Consider the following 15,855-nt stretch of genomic DNA (forward strand, 5'->3'; position numbering starts at 1 on the left):
CCGACGGCCATTCACCACCCAAGCCAGTACCCCTTCACGTGAGGCCGAGAGCCTGTAAACTACTCTCTGGGGCTCTGTCCCCACACACCATAATCTCTATCTTGGAATCATTGTGCAACTTAATGTTTTGAAGATTTATCCAAGTATTTCCATGTATCAGTAGTTTGCAGTTTTATTGTTTATCCATTCTTATATTAATGAACATTTGGGTTATATCCACTTTTTGGTATTACGAAGACTTTTTATTCTTTACAAGTCAACTGTAATTGAAAAATAATAATCGAAAGAACAGAAAGTAAAATTGCATGTGACTAACTTGATGGCAAGGCATGGTAGTCAAAAGGCATTCAGTTAAAAGGGAAAAAAACTCGGCACTGTGGGCATATGTTGGTGCACAGCTGCTAGGTTACTATCTCTGTATTTTGTCCAAAAGATTTACTTGATAATATTCCAGTGTTCTGCCCGTACTTTTCGCACAAAAGGGAGCAGCTATTTTGTGAAGTGATTGGGCAAAAGTCCTTTAGAACAGACTTACTTTGTTGATATATTTATGGGCCCAGCACGCTTCCACTGCACGAACTCTGCCGTCTAACTTTGTTGATATATTTAAATGTGCACGCACTTTAGTGAATTTCCCCTGGCTTTCTGCATTTTCAACTTATTATGTGTTATTTGACAATGTATAATTACATCCAAAGTCAAAACATAGTTTTTCCTGTCTTGGGAGAAAGAAAACCTAAGGCTTTTTCATCCCAATACAATGATTTGTCCACTCCAGGACACTGACCTGACCTTAACCTGAGCCCAGAGGTCTAAGTTCATGTACTCATGAACTTAGGAAGAGGTTTGTACAGATTTTCACCCATGGGCACAGCTTTCACTCACGCCGCACATCTAATCTACCAGATGCTGCCAAATGGCTTCCTGCTTTTACCCAGAACTCAAGGACGTAATGGAGAGCAAACACAACTTGTTTGCCCTCCTCTACTTCATCATGCTTGACTTGGGCGGGTTGGCAGCTGCGAAGGCCCATCTCTAGCACGATTTGGTTGTCATTAATCTCACTGGGTTGCTGCTGCCAGAGGGTGCACCCTCTCTGTGGAGTTAAAAAACAGGCAAAAATACGAACACCACCATTATATTACCTGAGCGAGGATTGAAAAGGTGTTGTTTTCACCAGAAACATTGGTCAAGTACCCTGAACTTGCTGTTCCTTAGTTTGCCCATCTGTGAAATGTCCTCTCTCTTCCTCAAGATTGTAACGACCAGGTCCTGGATTTTTAGAATTGTTCCACAGGCACTTCATGCAAACATTCAACGATACTTACTGAGTGCATACCACGTGCCAGGCACTGTTCTAGGTACGAATTCAACACATCCTAAAAGTGACATCGTTATCTTCCCTTCCTCAAGCTAGCTCTGATGTCCTGTCTCCTCTGTCTCAGTGGTGGCATTAACATCCCACCAGTTATCCAGGGCAGAGGCCCCTGAGAGTGCATCTCCATGTGTCTCCCCCTCAGCCCTGTATCCAATCATTGACCACGTCCCCTCCCCTCGAGTGCACCGTTACCAGCTGGAGAAACCTAGCACTCCCTCGCCAACCCACCTTGTGGTCTTCCTGCCTCGAACACTCTTCTGACTTCACGTAGCTGGCCTGTCATCATTCGGATCTTAGATCAAATTCGTCTTAGTGACATGCTCTTCAACCCATCTTACCAAGAGCCTCCCCTCAGCCCTATTCTTAATCTCATTACCCTGTTTTACTATCTTATTAGCACTAATACTATCCGGTAACTTATTTTAGCCCCAGTCCCTCTTTAGTCTGTCTCCAGCACTAGAATCTAAGCTCTGTAAGTGTAGGGACCTTACCTGCCTCGTTCACCTCTATACCAGACACCCAGGCTACGGCCAGTAAATCATTCCCTACTGTACTCATCTCTTCTCCACCATGCTGACTGGTGTCATGACCATGAACCTCAAGTGTCCCTCGCTGCTCTTTGGCATTGCTCCCATATTTCTCTAGTCAAGTCACTCTCCAGCTTCCCCAGACAACTGTTCCACGCAGTTCCCACCTCCAAAACTCCCTTCCTCCTCCTCAAGCTCATCTGATGACCTTGTTTCTTATTTCACGCAGACAACAGAAACAATCGAAGAGAACTTGCACGTACTCTCACCTCCCCATCTGTCCATATACTGCACCTGTTGTCGTCCAGGGCTCCCATCTGGGCCTAGCCCTCCACTCGTGCATTGCTCCCACCTCCTCCCACTCACGGACATCACTCCTGACGCATCCGTTTTTCTCTCTATGCATCGTTCACATCACCATTCAACATGCTCTAATATCCCCATGTGAAAAAAGCGAAAAAAAACAAAACCCTCTTCTGTTATTATGTGCATCCTGGAGACATTCCTGAGATTGAAAAATCTACCTCCATAGGCAGAGGGCAGGGAAAGAATGAAGGAAGACGCTGGTCACTCTAGTATGATAATTAGTAGAGTTTATTACGGGAAACTTACAAATGAGGCATGTCTTTGGCGGGTATAAGACAAAATGGATCCCCACGCCACTTGACAGGTGCCAAGGGATTATATATAGCAAAGGGGAATAGTCACAGGTACTGGTATGTGAATGTACCAGATATGGGGAATGACTTTACATCCTTGATCAGGTCTGGACAAGTCCAGGAACCAGCATGTGATGGGAGGCAGGGGAGGGGTGCTGATTTCTGTTCAAATGAACTTTGATGATGATGAGACAGCCACTAAGGGAGGGTTATAGAAAGCAATCTCCATTAAAGTCTGGGTCCAGCTCACGTGTCCAGCAGCTGTCACATCATGGGACAGTCTCTTCTCCACACCTCCCATTGACCCTGTATCCCCTTTCAGTTCCTGCACCCAGTATTTTGCTCCCTTTTACAGCAAAACTCTTTGAAAGAGCTGTGAGACATTGTCTCCACTTTCTTTCCTCCTATTCCCTTTTCCAAACCCACTCCGATTGCGCTGTTGATTCCACAATATACAGAAATTGTTCTTGTCGAGGTCTTCCCTGACCACCATATTGCTCCATCCAGTGGTGATTTCACTAGCCTATCTTTACTCTCAGCTGCATTTCTCACAGACAATCCACTCCCTTCTTCTTGAAAGTCCTCTTCCTTTGGCTTCAGGGACACCACACTCTTAGTCTCATACTGTCTCACAGTCTGCTTTTTAATCTCTTCTGCTGGTTTCTCCTCATCTTCTTGACTTCTAAATATTAGTTCAAGGTTTCGTCTCTTCTATAGTTCCAATCATCCCCTAGGGGTCCCATCTAGTACCAAGGCTTAAGGTCCATCCTAAAATCATGACTTCCAAATTTATATATTCAGTTCTAGCCGTGCCCCTGAACTTGAGATGAATCTATCTGATTATCCATTCAACATCTCTACTATGATATCTAGTAACAGTTTTATACTACTCTGTCCAAAAATGAAATGTTGATGTTCTTCAAACCTCCTCATTCTCAGTCTCACCCCACTCCATATATGGGAAACTCAATTCTACCATTTGCTCAGGCCAAATTCCTGAAATCATTCTTTATTTCCCTGCTTCTCTCAGATGCTCATACAGTGTATCTTATAGGCTCTCCCTTTTCCATATATCTAGTATCTGACCACTACTCGCCACTCCACTGCCACCATGCCAGCCCAACAACTATCATCCTCTGCCACCCAGACACCCACAATAGTCTCCTAAACGGGTACGTGCCACCCTGCTCCTTAAAACAGACTCTTGTTCAGACGGCATCCAGAGTAAAACTTTTATAGGTGTCATCTCACTAGCTGACTTGGAATCTCTTAGCTAACTTTCTTAGTTCTATTCTAGATGCTAGACTCAATATACCAACAGAACACTTAGCTAATGGCTGGGACCCCTTCTCTGGTATTATGTGAAAACAATTATACTTTAAGTTGACAATAATGATAAACACCCTTTGATTTGATTGCCAGATGGTAGACATTGGTGCTTTATTGGGTAAGTCTACCCTCAGAGCCTGGAGGGGAGAAAATAGGTCAAACACAGAGACCAGGATACAAAAACTATTCTGGAGCAGGCACACTGGACAGAAGCCCCTCCAGAGTAGCCAGCAAAGGATACTTAAGGTTTTGCAAAAACACCCAGGTAGGAAATCATTGAAGCCCCATTACCTGATTCTGTCTCTCTTTCATCTTAACATTGATCACTACTTGGTATTATTTGCTTTTTGCCTATCTCCTCATATTAAAAATATAAGCCTAATTTAAAAATATAAGCTTAATTTAATTTACGTAAGTATTCTACAGGTGAGAGTACCAGCCTCCGTCTCTATGCCAAAAGAATGTTCGGCACATAGTAGGTGCTCAATCAGTATTTACAGAATGACTCAAGACTTCAAATTAGCTTCACAAAACAGTGCTTTGTTTTGTGGTTCTTATAAATAAATCAACCTAAGTCATCTCTTTTGTAGCTCACAACTAGTTTCTCTCTTGTATTTTAAGGTTAGGAGAGGATGGGGCAAAGTGCAACTTCAATCTGAGTTTGCTGAAGATGGCAGCGCCAAGATTAACCTCAATGAGACTAATATTCTGATGACATTACCCAGAGAGTAAGTAACACTGTGCCTGTTCCAGCTCTGCCAATTACCATTCTAAATCACAGCTTCCTCACCTGTAACTGGGGACAATTATAGTACCTATTTATAGGGCTGCTGTGAAGGTTAAGCGAGAAAGTAATGTCCATGTAAACCCCTTAGGACAGTGCCTTTGGCTGCATCAATAAATGCAGCTATTTGGTTATTATCACATCTGTATTGGTGATGTCGAGTCAAGGTGACCCATATTCTAACACATTGCTTCACTTTGCTCCCCATAATTCACTTGAGAAATCTATTGTAGCAATGACCGCTTTCCTCACTTTACTACCATCCACAGGTTCTTAACTACGGCCTAAGGCCAATAGGGAGTAAGTTAGAGAGAGGATCAGGGCCGGAACCAATTAATTGCTATTGTCAAGTGAAGGGAGCACGCCCGCCTTTACAACCTTGCTGTGAATCGCTGGCGAGCAGGGACGACGGGTAACAGAATTCTCTGCCCCCAGAGTTTAGCGGGTACCCGGCACGTGACAGCCAATTTGATTCAATAACAAGTGAAGGACCAGCACAGGGCGAGCGCTGCAGGCCGTCCGTGGCCTAGAGCGCGCAGAAGCACAGCCAGCAGCGCGGGAGCGCGACCCCAGCGGCCCCGCGAGCGCCCCGCTGCAGGGAAACCCGGGGAGCCTGAGGGTGACTCAGCACCGGCTGCATCCGGAGCTCGGCGCACGACTCAGCCCCTGGCGGCCGCGCGCGTCGCGAAGGAAGCGCACGGGGCGGCGCGGGGCGGAGCCTCTCCCGGCCGGAAGGAGCGCGCGGACACCGGGACCCTCGGGGGCAACATGCCCAACTTCTTACTGGCCCTTCAGACCCAGAGCGGCGCCGCGGAGGCGCGGGCGCGGGTGCAGGAGCAGGACTTAAGGCAGTGGGGCCTGACAGGTCAGTGGCCCCGGGCGGAGGTTTCCCGGGGACCCAGCGCCACGGACGGTGCTGCGGCGCCGCCAGGGGACCGTCCTGTGAGCTCGGTACCTGCGGACCTCCCGGCCTGTGCTTCCCGCCACTGCGGAGGGGCCGAGCGGAGAGGAGCCCGCCTGGCGCCGGGTGGCCATGGCCCTCCTCCTGCGCAGCGCGCGGCATTGGCGGGCGCGGGATGAGTGGCATTGCGGGCACCTGGCGTGTGGCCCGGGGGAGGGGAGTTTGGTGAGACCCTGTCCCAAAGAAAGATCTTTCTCTGATGAAGCAGAGGACGACCTGGTGCCTCGAGGGCGTGGGTTTGCAGACCTCGCTTGAGGGGCGCGGGGGGCGGGGCAGTGGTTGGTTAGTTCTGTAAAACTATTAGCGTTGGGCTCCCAGCTGTAGGTGTCTTCGTTTACCGCGCACGCGCAGTTCTCTGAGCGTTACCTTCCTGGTTGGTTCTCCCTCGGTGCTATATTTATGCTGTGCAGCTAAGCAAGGTCTGTCAGTTCATCAGCGCACGTAACTGCCCATCTTATTTACATGGTATCCCTTCCCTAAAGTCTTTAAAGCGCGAACCCCCATTTCCCCGAGTCTGCAGGCAGCGAGGCCGACCGTATCTCCTGCAGATGGAGCGATCCAGGCCTTATGTCCTGGCCTGCGCTTGATCTAAACTCTTCCATCATCCTCTCTTTTCTTTCTTCACAAAATGGGGACATGCAATGCGTGCCTTAACTATGTAACAGAACCTTAGATCAATAATAAAGGGTGTATTGGCTAATTCATTATTAATACTGCTCTGCCCTCCTAGAATTTGTGACTAGGTTCTGTGAGTGCTTTCAGAAGTATAAAGCAGCATTTATTGAACTCGTGCATGTCCTGAATGTCAAGGGAGTGGGAGGTGGTGTTATTCTTGGAATGAAACAAAAAGTGCAGTTCTGTGTCCAGCTCAGGAGAGGATGGAGGAAGGATGAAGATGAATGGACAGGAGACAGACGTGAAAGAGAAAGACCTCTCTCTTCTTGAGTCTCTGAGTGTGTAAGAATGTGTTTCTCTGTGGCTGTAAGGAGTGCGCATGCAACTTAAATATGAATTAACAGACTGAGGTTTATATATATTTTGTGAATCGTGACTAAAGTTTATATGTTTGTGTGTTGCCTATTTCCTTGCATGTGTTTTTAGTTATGATACTTGGAGAATATGTGTGAGAGAGGCCTAATAGTACAACCCGAGAAATGGATACGTGCTGATTTAGTGAAAATGAGACGGATAAAGAAGAGGTTGCAAGTTTGCACAGATGAGTTAAACTGAGTGAATGAAAAAGTAAATACGTAGACAAATGTGGAACTTGTGGTATGAATGGATAATTTGGTAGTGGAGGGAAAGAAAAATAGAAAGCACGTTTACTCAAAGGAATAACCATTGAATATTATAACTTGAAATTTCTATTTCTATTTGCTAGAATAAATTAATCTGAGAAACTATTTTTTGTGAATGGGTTAAAAATGCTTACTGATTTTTTTCCTTCTGATTACAGAAGTAAAACATGTTCTCTTTAAAACATTTAGGGTAATTTTCTGTGCATAAATGAAAAAAAATGTAATCTCTATAATGCACTTACTGTTAACATGTTATTAGCTATCCTGCCAGTCCTTGTTCTGCACATGTATATACGTGTGTATATAATTTCCGTTTTTTCTTCTTTTCCAAGACAGGGAAGGAAGCAAAGGAGAGATGCAAAAATTGGGTTTTATGTACATACTTTTTTTGGAAACCATAATTTAAAATACCATTTAGTTTTCTCCAATATCACTTTAGTGTGTGTAGAGTGTTTCAATGTAACGATGTGCCATAGTTTAGCTAGCCTCTCTCCTTAAGTATTTATGTTCTTACATTTTTTTCTATTATAAATAATACTAAAATATTATTGTAACCAAATATTTATTATACCTTTGAAATTTTAATTCCTCAGGGCTTTGGACAACATGGTGACTAAGTCTGCTCAAAAAGTAGTTTGGAAGTCAGCAACTGTTTACCTTTCCAGAACTTCCCAGCAGAGGACAGGGCTAGGAAGGTTGGGAGTTGGGGGATTGAGGCCAATTCTTCAGTCGAAGTCTTACGTCATGGCTTGTGTGTGCTGAAATGTCTGCTCTTTGGACTTGACATTTTGTCGATTTCTAGGGGTTCATCTCCGTCCTTATCAACTGGAGGGAGTCAATTGGCTGGCCCAGCGCTTCCATGGTCAGAATGGCTGCATCCTGGGAGACGAGATGGGCCTGGGGAAGACCTGCCAGGTATGTTAGGTGGAGTGGCCGCTGCTCACCTCCACTGAAACGCCTTGTTACTCCGCATTACTGTCTTTAGCCGCTAGCTACTGGTACGTATTTTATACTAAGAGGTGAAATGCCTGAACCTTCGTTTAGAGATCATGACCTTGGAGTTGACTTTCCTAGTCATGGGGATAGTTATGAAGTGTGTCACTACCCTTATCTTACCCTTGACATGTAGAATTGCAGTTAACACACAGTGTTTTTCTTGGAAAGCAAATACAGCTGTCAGGGATCAAATTGACTCTGTCCTCATTACTTTATCTAGTTGACTGGCTCACTTGTAATATTAATCTCCCTTCCTCAGTGAGTATGGGGCAATTGCCATTTCTCTGGCGTGCTGGATAAGTGCAGAGGGAGTACCTTCTGTTTTCCAAGATGCCTTGGCCATGTAATGGTAGGACACAATCTGGAGACCTGGAGAGTCAGACGTGTCCTCCTTGGGCACTGAGAAGCCGGTGGGGTGTTGAGATGGATGCTTCCAGTAGGATGATTGCCAGTATAGCCCTATGTTGGCATATGTCAGTGGTAGGCTTGGACTGATGGAAAGTCCAGACACAGGACACCCTTGGGTTAGTCACACAATTACTCATCTATGGGATGACAAACAAAGCCAGGGTTGTCAGAATACACAGCAGAGGCAACCTGATCAGAAAGCATGGAAGTATATGTTTCTCGACACGAAAGAGGTTTCACCAATCTTAATAGAATTTTAATATAACATAAGACCGAGTCATATGTTAATTTTTGCTCCAAAAGACGCATTAGAGCTGATAGTCCATCTAGATCTTATTTTCAGGAAAACACGGTAGTAGGTGGTCATAGATGCTTTCCTTTTTCTTTCTGTCTCTGGCTCCTTCCTTCCTGCATCAATGCATAGGTCTTTTCCCATCTTGGATAAAAAAATTCCCTTCGTTTTATTATCTTATCTAGATAATGTCTTATATACATGGTAGACTCTTAGATAAGAAGGCAATTTGGGTGTGTTTCTAATACAGTGGACTTACTATTAGTCTTCCCAACAACAGTCAAAGTTTTGTATAAGACTTCCGGTTGTGAGATCTGTGTTTGAGTTACGCAAAACTGAAAGCTTGGATTTTTCTCTCACAGCTTCTCTTGGAGTGTGCTTGTTGTGGATGAAGCTCACAGGCTGAAAAACCAAAGCTCTTTGCTGCATAAGACACTTTCAGAGGTAAACTGACATGACAATCTTAGTTTTTGTGTAACTCCCTTTTAAAAAATATTAGTTGAGGGCTACATGGACCCGATTAAGTTGAAACATTTTTTTTTCAGTCACATTTCTGCAGGGTTAAATGGACATTTCGTGAGTGACGGAAGTAGTACTTAATATGGCCTAACTCCTTCCTCTTGTCTTTTATACAGGACATAATGTTTTTACTGAAAACTGGTTATCAAGTGCATAGTATTCTACCCCAATAAAATACATTGTGTTTTTGGAAATGCTCAAGTCTTTTGATATTCTTCAAAGGAGCAATTAATATAAAAAAAAGTCTTATTAGAATTCCCTCTGCAATAGCAGATATACCTGATATTAATGTGTCATACCCCCCGCCCCCCATTTTCCTGTTTAAAAAATTTGGCCGTTCACATAGAGTCAGGAAGAGACTGATTTCATGCCATTGACTGTCACCTCTAATCTCTGTTGTCTTTGTCATACTTTTGAGTATGACACCCTTGACGTCATTCCCTTCTCTTTACCTCTGGCATCATTCTGGCAAAATAGATGAGAAATGTCATTGTAGCCCTAGATTAGCCCTCTTTTCTGAGGAGCCAGTGGCCCTCCTTGTGTGTATGAAGTCCCTTCTCTTTGACCAAGTAAAGCCTTGTTCATTCCTAAGACCACACATGTGCGAATTTCTGACCATCATGGAAGTTTGGTCCCTGTCCTATAATAAATCAAATAATAAATTTAGAGGTCATTTGGAGGAAAGTCTTAGAGCTGGATTGTATATTTACTGGCTAAAAGTTGCAGTTTTTAGCATTTTAATGCAGATATGACCCCCGTCTGTTACTACCCAGCCTTAGAAATTGCTAGCCATTGGTGGGGCCCCGTCTGCTCTGTGGTGTCCTTTGTCATGTTTTTAGGAACTCTTAGCATTGTTTCTTTCCCAAGAGTTGTCCTATCTTGGTCCCTAACTTATAAGAGACTGCTGCACAATCTACCAAGCCAGGTGACTAATCTATAGTGGGAGAAGAGAAGCAGGTGTCGTAAAAGGACGCAGGGTTTAGAGCAGGGACACTAAGTTCTGTGGCTGCCAGAGCCTTTCCTTGTTCATAGGAAACTAAGGCTCAGAGAGATTAAGGGAGCAAATTGTTCTGCATCACCTAAGCATCCTTTTTAGATGAGGTTTGAATTGCAGACAACTAGTTGGTTGGAAAGAAAGATATGTATTGATTGTGCTGAGATGTGGGGAGACAGGTAGTGCCCCTTCCCCCACTTCCTAATATTGTTTTGAGCTTGTTCGTAAAAGTTGGAAGAAACCTAAATGTGAAACATAGGGAATTGGTTATACAATTTATGCTACACCGATACAATACATTTACAAAGTAAGACTGCCATGAAAAATTATGTAGAAGAACATTTAATAACATGAGAAATGTTTGCAAAATATTTTATACACACAAAGGAGTTCACAAAATACTATATACACACAGAGATCATCTCCGGATTTTTTCACCTCATTATAAGTTTTGATGCCAAAATGGAGTCTACTTTGAATAAAAATACTAGCTCCTTTGGTAGTGGAGTTGGTTATAGTGCCACCAGCTTTGATTATCTGGGGGGGCCTCATATTCCTTGGTTACCCCAGCTCTTTGCTTGCTGAGCATGTATTATAAAAACGTGAGTTGGTTATTGGAAACATTTCTTTTTAACCAATTCCCATACTTGAAATACTGTGAAAACATTGCCGCACAAGGAGAGCAGGCATGAAAGGGTAGACACGGATTAGATGATTTAAAAAGAAACAAACAAAAAAGGGAGATTGCAAAGAAAAATAATGCTAACATTTAAAAATCATTTTTAGTTGATTGTGTCATTTCATGTATCACCTTGTCTTATTACAAAAGCAGTAGTTTCTTATGACCCCCCTACCCCAAAATCAAAATATAGAAACACAAGAGGAAAAGTAGAAACCACCAATAGTCCTGCCCCTCTGCATATGTAAACATTTGGTGTGTGTGCTGCCATATCCTTTGCTGTGCATGTATACACCCAAATACAAATATGCATATGTATTATTTAAACAATAGGAATATATATTTTAAATATCAAAATACAGGATGTATGTATATGCATTGTATGTTATATATGAGTACCTACACATACGTATTATATTCCAATATTTCAAATAATATACATACACAGGATGTGGTTTTCCCTTTTTGCTAAATTATTTAAATCAAATGGTGTCACTTCCTGTTAATGTCAGTTCAGAGGTTGTTCTTTGCTTGGTCTAATATCTGTGTTACGTGGTACCAACATGGCAAATCATGCTCCATTTACTTCATGGGAAGGGATAAGATACATCAAACACACTTGTCTCCTCAATCCCTCCGTTTTTCTAATTCATCCCAGTTGGCCTTAACATACTTAATGCTGTAGCTCTAAAAGTGATAAGAAGCATCTGGATGGTATTCACAGTGCTGTCAGCTCAGTCTGCCCTGTCTGCAGAGTGCCCACAAGTTGCCACTCCGCTCAGAGTACTTGGACTCCAGCACAAGGTCTTCAGGGCAGCGTGGGTTGTCCAGCTTTCAGCCGTGGTGACATAATGAGGTGCTACAGGCTACAGGAGAAATCCTGGAATGATTTGCTCTGCCACTTGAGCAGCTGGGCACGAAAGAAGCACAACCTCAGCACCACAACTATAAAGTATGGGACAAAAATTGAGCAGCGATGTCCCTATGGATGTACAAGACTAGGAGGAGGTATTCAAATAAGCAAGTGGTGGCTCCCTCACAGTCAAGCCCAAGGGGAAGACCATCAGAAGTGCTGAGCTCCTACAAGGACAAAAATGATACTGACACAGAGAAAAAGAACCTCATTTACCCACCTCAGGGCAAATGTGAGAAACCACCGACTATGGGCGGCCACTCAGCAACCTGTGAAGTTTTCCAGCAGCGCTGACAACCTACAGATTCATCAGTACTGTAGAGGAGGGCAGCGTGCCTGTCAGGAGAACCAAAGATTGGGAGGCGAGGTGGGGGGCTGGCATCCTGCTGTCCTCTTAAAAATGTGGCCAACAGATTAGTCGGCACACGAGAACCCCGCTTCTGCCCTATTTTGAGGCAGTACCGCGAGAGGAATTACCATCCGACATCTCTGTCCCCCCCAAATCCCTTTAATTCAAAAAGTCATAACCCAGATCAGTGTGATAAGAATTAAGGAAAGAGGAGGCGCCCTGACACCCAGCCCACTACAGCATCGCCACCGACTGGGGGCGAAGGGACGCTCACCTTGGAGTCCTGCAGACTGAAGACACGGGTCATCTGTGCTGCCCACCATGATCTTATGCTCCTTGCCCGGGCCATGGCCGCCGGTGCCCTCAGCGCGTGCTGCCTTGGCGCCGTGGCGCTCCCCGGCCACCCGGTCGCTGGTGGTGTTTCCCATGGCTGCAGCTTGTGTCGGGGGCCACCTGCCGTGGGGAAAAGCACCGTGCGAGGAACACCCCTGCGGCCACGTCAGGGGCGCCCGCAGCCCCACCCCTGCGCCTGGGGACACGGGCAACGGAATCCCTGCCGCAGGGAAGCCGTGCCCGGTCTGCAAGAGCTCTTGCCGGGCTGTCGGGGTCAGGCTGAACCCGGACAGCCCCCCTGTGAGACAGCACCAGGCAACGTTGGTGCGGTGAGCTCTGGGTCTGACCAGTAGTCCATACGGTCCCCGAATGACAATGGGGACCGCCATCCTGGATCCGGTGCTCCATACCCCGAGGAGCGGCGTTTTCTTCTCGGGCCCCCTCCCTTGGGCTCAGCTTTGCCAAAACGTTTTCTGGACAGAGTCTTTGTGATAGGCGACCTGGAGAGGTGTCCAGGGGGAATAGGAAAACGGACTTTCCACTGACGCAGAAGGATTGGTCCAGGCTAAAACTAAGTGGTGTAGGGAGCTGTCAGCCGCGACTGAGACACCAAGGAAGGAGTGATTACGAAATACACCTAAAGGGGAGAAAGCTATTGTAACCTAAGAAATAGCATATGAACAACACTGGACGAAGTGAAATTCGGAAAAAGTGCGCAAGAGCAAAAGCAACAGAAGGAACTCTGAGAGCAGAAAAGGGCAAAGACAGTCCTGGGTTTGGGACAAACCCAGTCTTTTACTGATAATTAATGGAACTTTACATAGTATTTACTAGTTCTTACTTTGTGTTATGATTCTATGTCTCATTCCCTCCAAGAAACCCTTGGCACTCAACGTGTGTTTCAGGGACTGGCACCATGGGCGTCACCTGGGAACTTGTTAGAAGTGCAGAACCTGGCCCCATCCTACAGAATCAGCGTCTGCATTTTAACAAGGTCCCCAGAGGAAGGTATGTACATGTTAAAGTATAAGAAGCACTGCTTTGACACTGGCAGAGAAAATTCCTTTTTTCCTTTTTTTCTTTTTACAGTTTGTTATATTTCTTTTTTATTTTTTAATTAAAGTTTATCGGGGTGACAGTTATTAGTAAAGTTACATAATTTTCAGGTGTACAATTCCCTACTACATCATCAATAAATCACATTGTGTGTTCACCACCCAGAGTCACGTCTTCCATCACCGTATATTTGGTCCCCTTTACCCTCATCTACCACCTCCCTCCCCCCTTACCCTCTGGTAACCACTAAACTACTGTCTGTGTCTATGAGTTTTTGTTTCTCATTTGTTTGTCTTGTTCTTTTGTTGTTTTTGGTTCATATACCACATATCAGTGAAATCATATGGTTCTCAACTTTTTCTGTCTGACTTATTTCGCTTAGCATTATAGTCTCAAGATCCATCCATGTTGTCACAAATGGTCCTATTTCATCTTACCGCCGAATAGTATTCCATTGTGTATATATACCACAACTTCTTTATCCATTCACGTATCGAAGCACATTTTCGTTGTTTCCATGTCTTGGCCACCGTAAACAAAGCTGCAGTGAACATTGGAGCACACGTGTCTTTATGTATAAATGTTTTCAGAGTTTTTGGGTAGATACCCAGAAGAGGGATTCCTGGCTCATATGGTAATTCTATTTGTAATTTTTTGAGGAACCTCCACACTGCCTTCCATAGCGGCTGCACCCGTCTGCATTCCCACCAACAGTGTATGAGGGTTCCTTTTTCTCCACAGCCTCTCCAACACTTACATGATTATATCAATTGATGCAGAAAAAGCATTTGACAAGATACAACATCGATTTATGATTTAAACACTTAGTAAAATACGTATAGAAGGAAAATACCTTAACATCATAAAGGCCATATATGACAAACCCTCGGCTAATCTCATAATTAACGGTGAAAAACTGAAGCCCTTTGCTCTACGTTCAGGAACATGACAAGGCTGTCCCCTATCACCTCTGTTGGAAGTCCTCACCAGAGCAATCAGCAAGAGAAAGAAGTACAAGGCATCCAAATTGGGAATGAAGAAGTTTAATCGTCACTCTTTGCGGATGGCATGATGCTATAGATATAGAAAACCCTAAAGACTCCACCAAAAAGCTATTAGAAACAATCAGCGAATACAGTAAAGATTCCAGCTACAAAATCAACGTACAAAAGTCCATTGCATTCTTATATACTAACAAAATCTCAGAAAAAGAAATAAAAAAAAAAACTTTCCTTTTACAATTGCAGCAAAAAGAATAAAATACCTAGGAATTAGCTTAACCAAGGATTTGAAAGACTTACATGCAGAAACCTACAAGACATTTTTGAAAGAAATTGAAGAAGACGCAAAGAAATGGAAAGGCATTCCATGCTCATGGATTGGAAGAATCAACATAGTTAAAATGGCCATATTACCCAAAGCAATATACAGATTTAATGCAATCCCCCTCAAAATCCCAATGGCATTTTTTAAAGAAATAGAACAAAAAATCATCAGGTTTGTTTGGAACCACAAAAAGACCCCGAATAGCCAAAGCAATCTTAAGAAAAAAGAACAATGCTGGAGGTATCACACTCCCTGACTTTAGCTTGTACTACAGGGCAACAGTAATCAAAACAGCATGATATTGGCAGAAAAACACATACATAGACAAATGGAATAGATTTCGGAACCCAGAAATAAAACCACTTAAACATGGACAGATAATTTTTGAAAAAGAAGCAAAAACATACAATGGAGAAAAGACAGCCTCTTCAATAAATAGTGCTGGCAGAATTGGAAAGCCACGTGCAAAAGAATGAAACTGGACTGCTGTCTGTCACCATGTACCAAAATTAATTCAAAATGGATCAAAGACTTAAGCATAAGACCTGAAACAATAAACTGCATAGAAGAAAACATAGGTACTAAACTTACGGACCTTGGGTTCAAAGAGCGTTTCATGAATTTGACTCCAAAGGTAAGGGAAGTAAAAGCTAAAATAAATGAATGGGACTATATCAAACTTAAAAGCTTCTGCGCAACAAAAGAAACCATCGACAAAATAAAGAGGCAACCAACTGAATGGGAGAAGATTTTTGCAAACAGTGCCTCCGATAAGGGGCTAATATCCAAAATATCCAAGGAACTCATGCAACTCAACAACAAAAAAACAAACAACCCAATTGAAAAATGGGCAGAGGACCTGAAGAGACGTTTCTCCAAAGAGGACATACAAATGGCAAATAGACATGAAAAAATGCTCAACATCACTAATCATCAGAGAAACGCAAATCAAAACCACAATGAGATACCACGTCACCATCAAAAAGAGAACTCCATTTGCGTATTCTGTTACCTTGTATAGAGTCAGCTTTAATACACATTTGCAGACTGAATA

At 43.7% G+C, this 15,855-nt stretch overlaps 1 protein-coding gene across 12 annotated transcripts in view; it reads left to right on the top strand.

Moving 5' to 3' along the window:
• The window catches only part of LOC141568683 (ATP-dependent chromatin remodeler CHD1L-like), a 30,678-nt gene that overhangs the window by 1,465 nt on the left and 13,358 nt on the right, over positions 1–15,855 (top strand). The window contains exons 3-6 of one of the 12 annotated variants that reach the window (XR_016021767.1): positions 4,515–4,621; positions 7,739–7,851; positions 8,995–9,076; positions 13,325–13,427. Coding sequence is in view for 10 of the 12 variants with exons in the window: in XM_074319254.2 (XP_074175355.1) it covers positions 5,446–5,542; positions 7,739–7,851; positions 13,325–13,427 (313 nt within the window). In the remaining 2 variants the exon portion in view is untranslated. The other 11 variants (XM_088799555.1, XM_088799553.1, XM_088799551.1 and 8 more) reach the window with 11 other exon arrangements.

The sequence above is a fragment of the Rhinolophus sinicus genome, chromosome 7, assembly GCF_057876585.1.
Source record: "Rhinolophus sinicus isolate RSI-liver-muscle chromosome 7, RSI-T2T, whole genome shotgun sequence".
Lineage (NCBI taxonomy): Eukaryota > Metazoa > Chordata > Mammalia > Chiroptera > Rhinolophidae > Rhinolophus > Rhinolophus sinicus.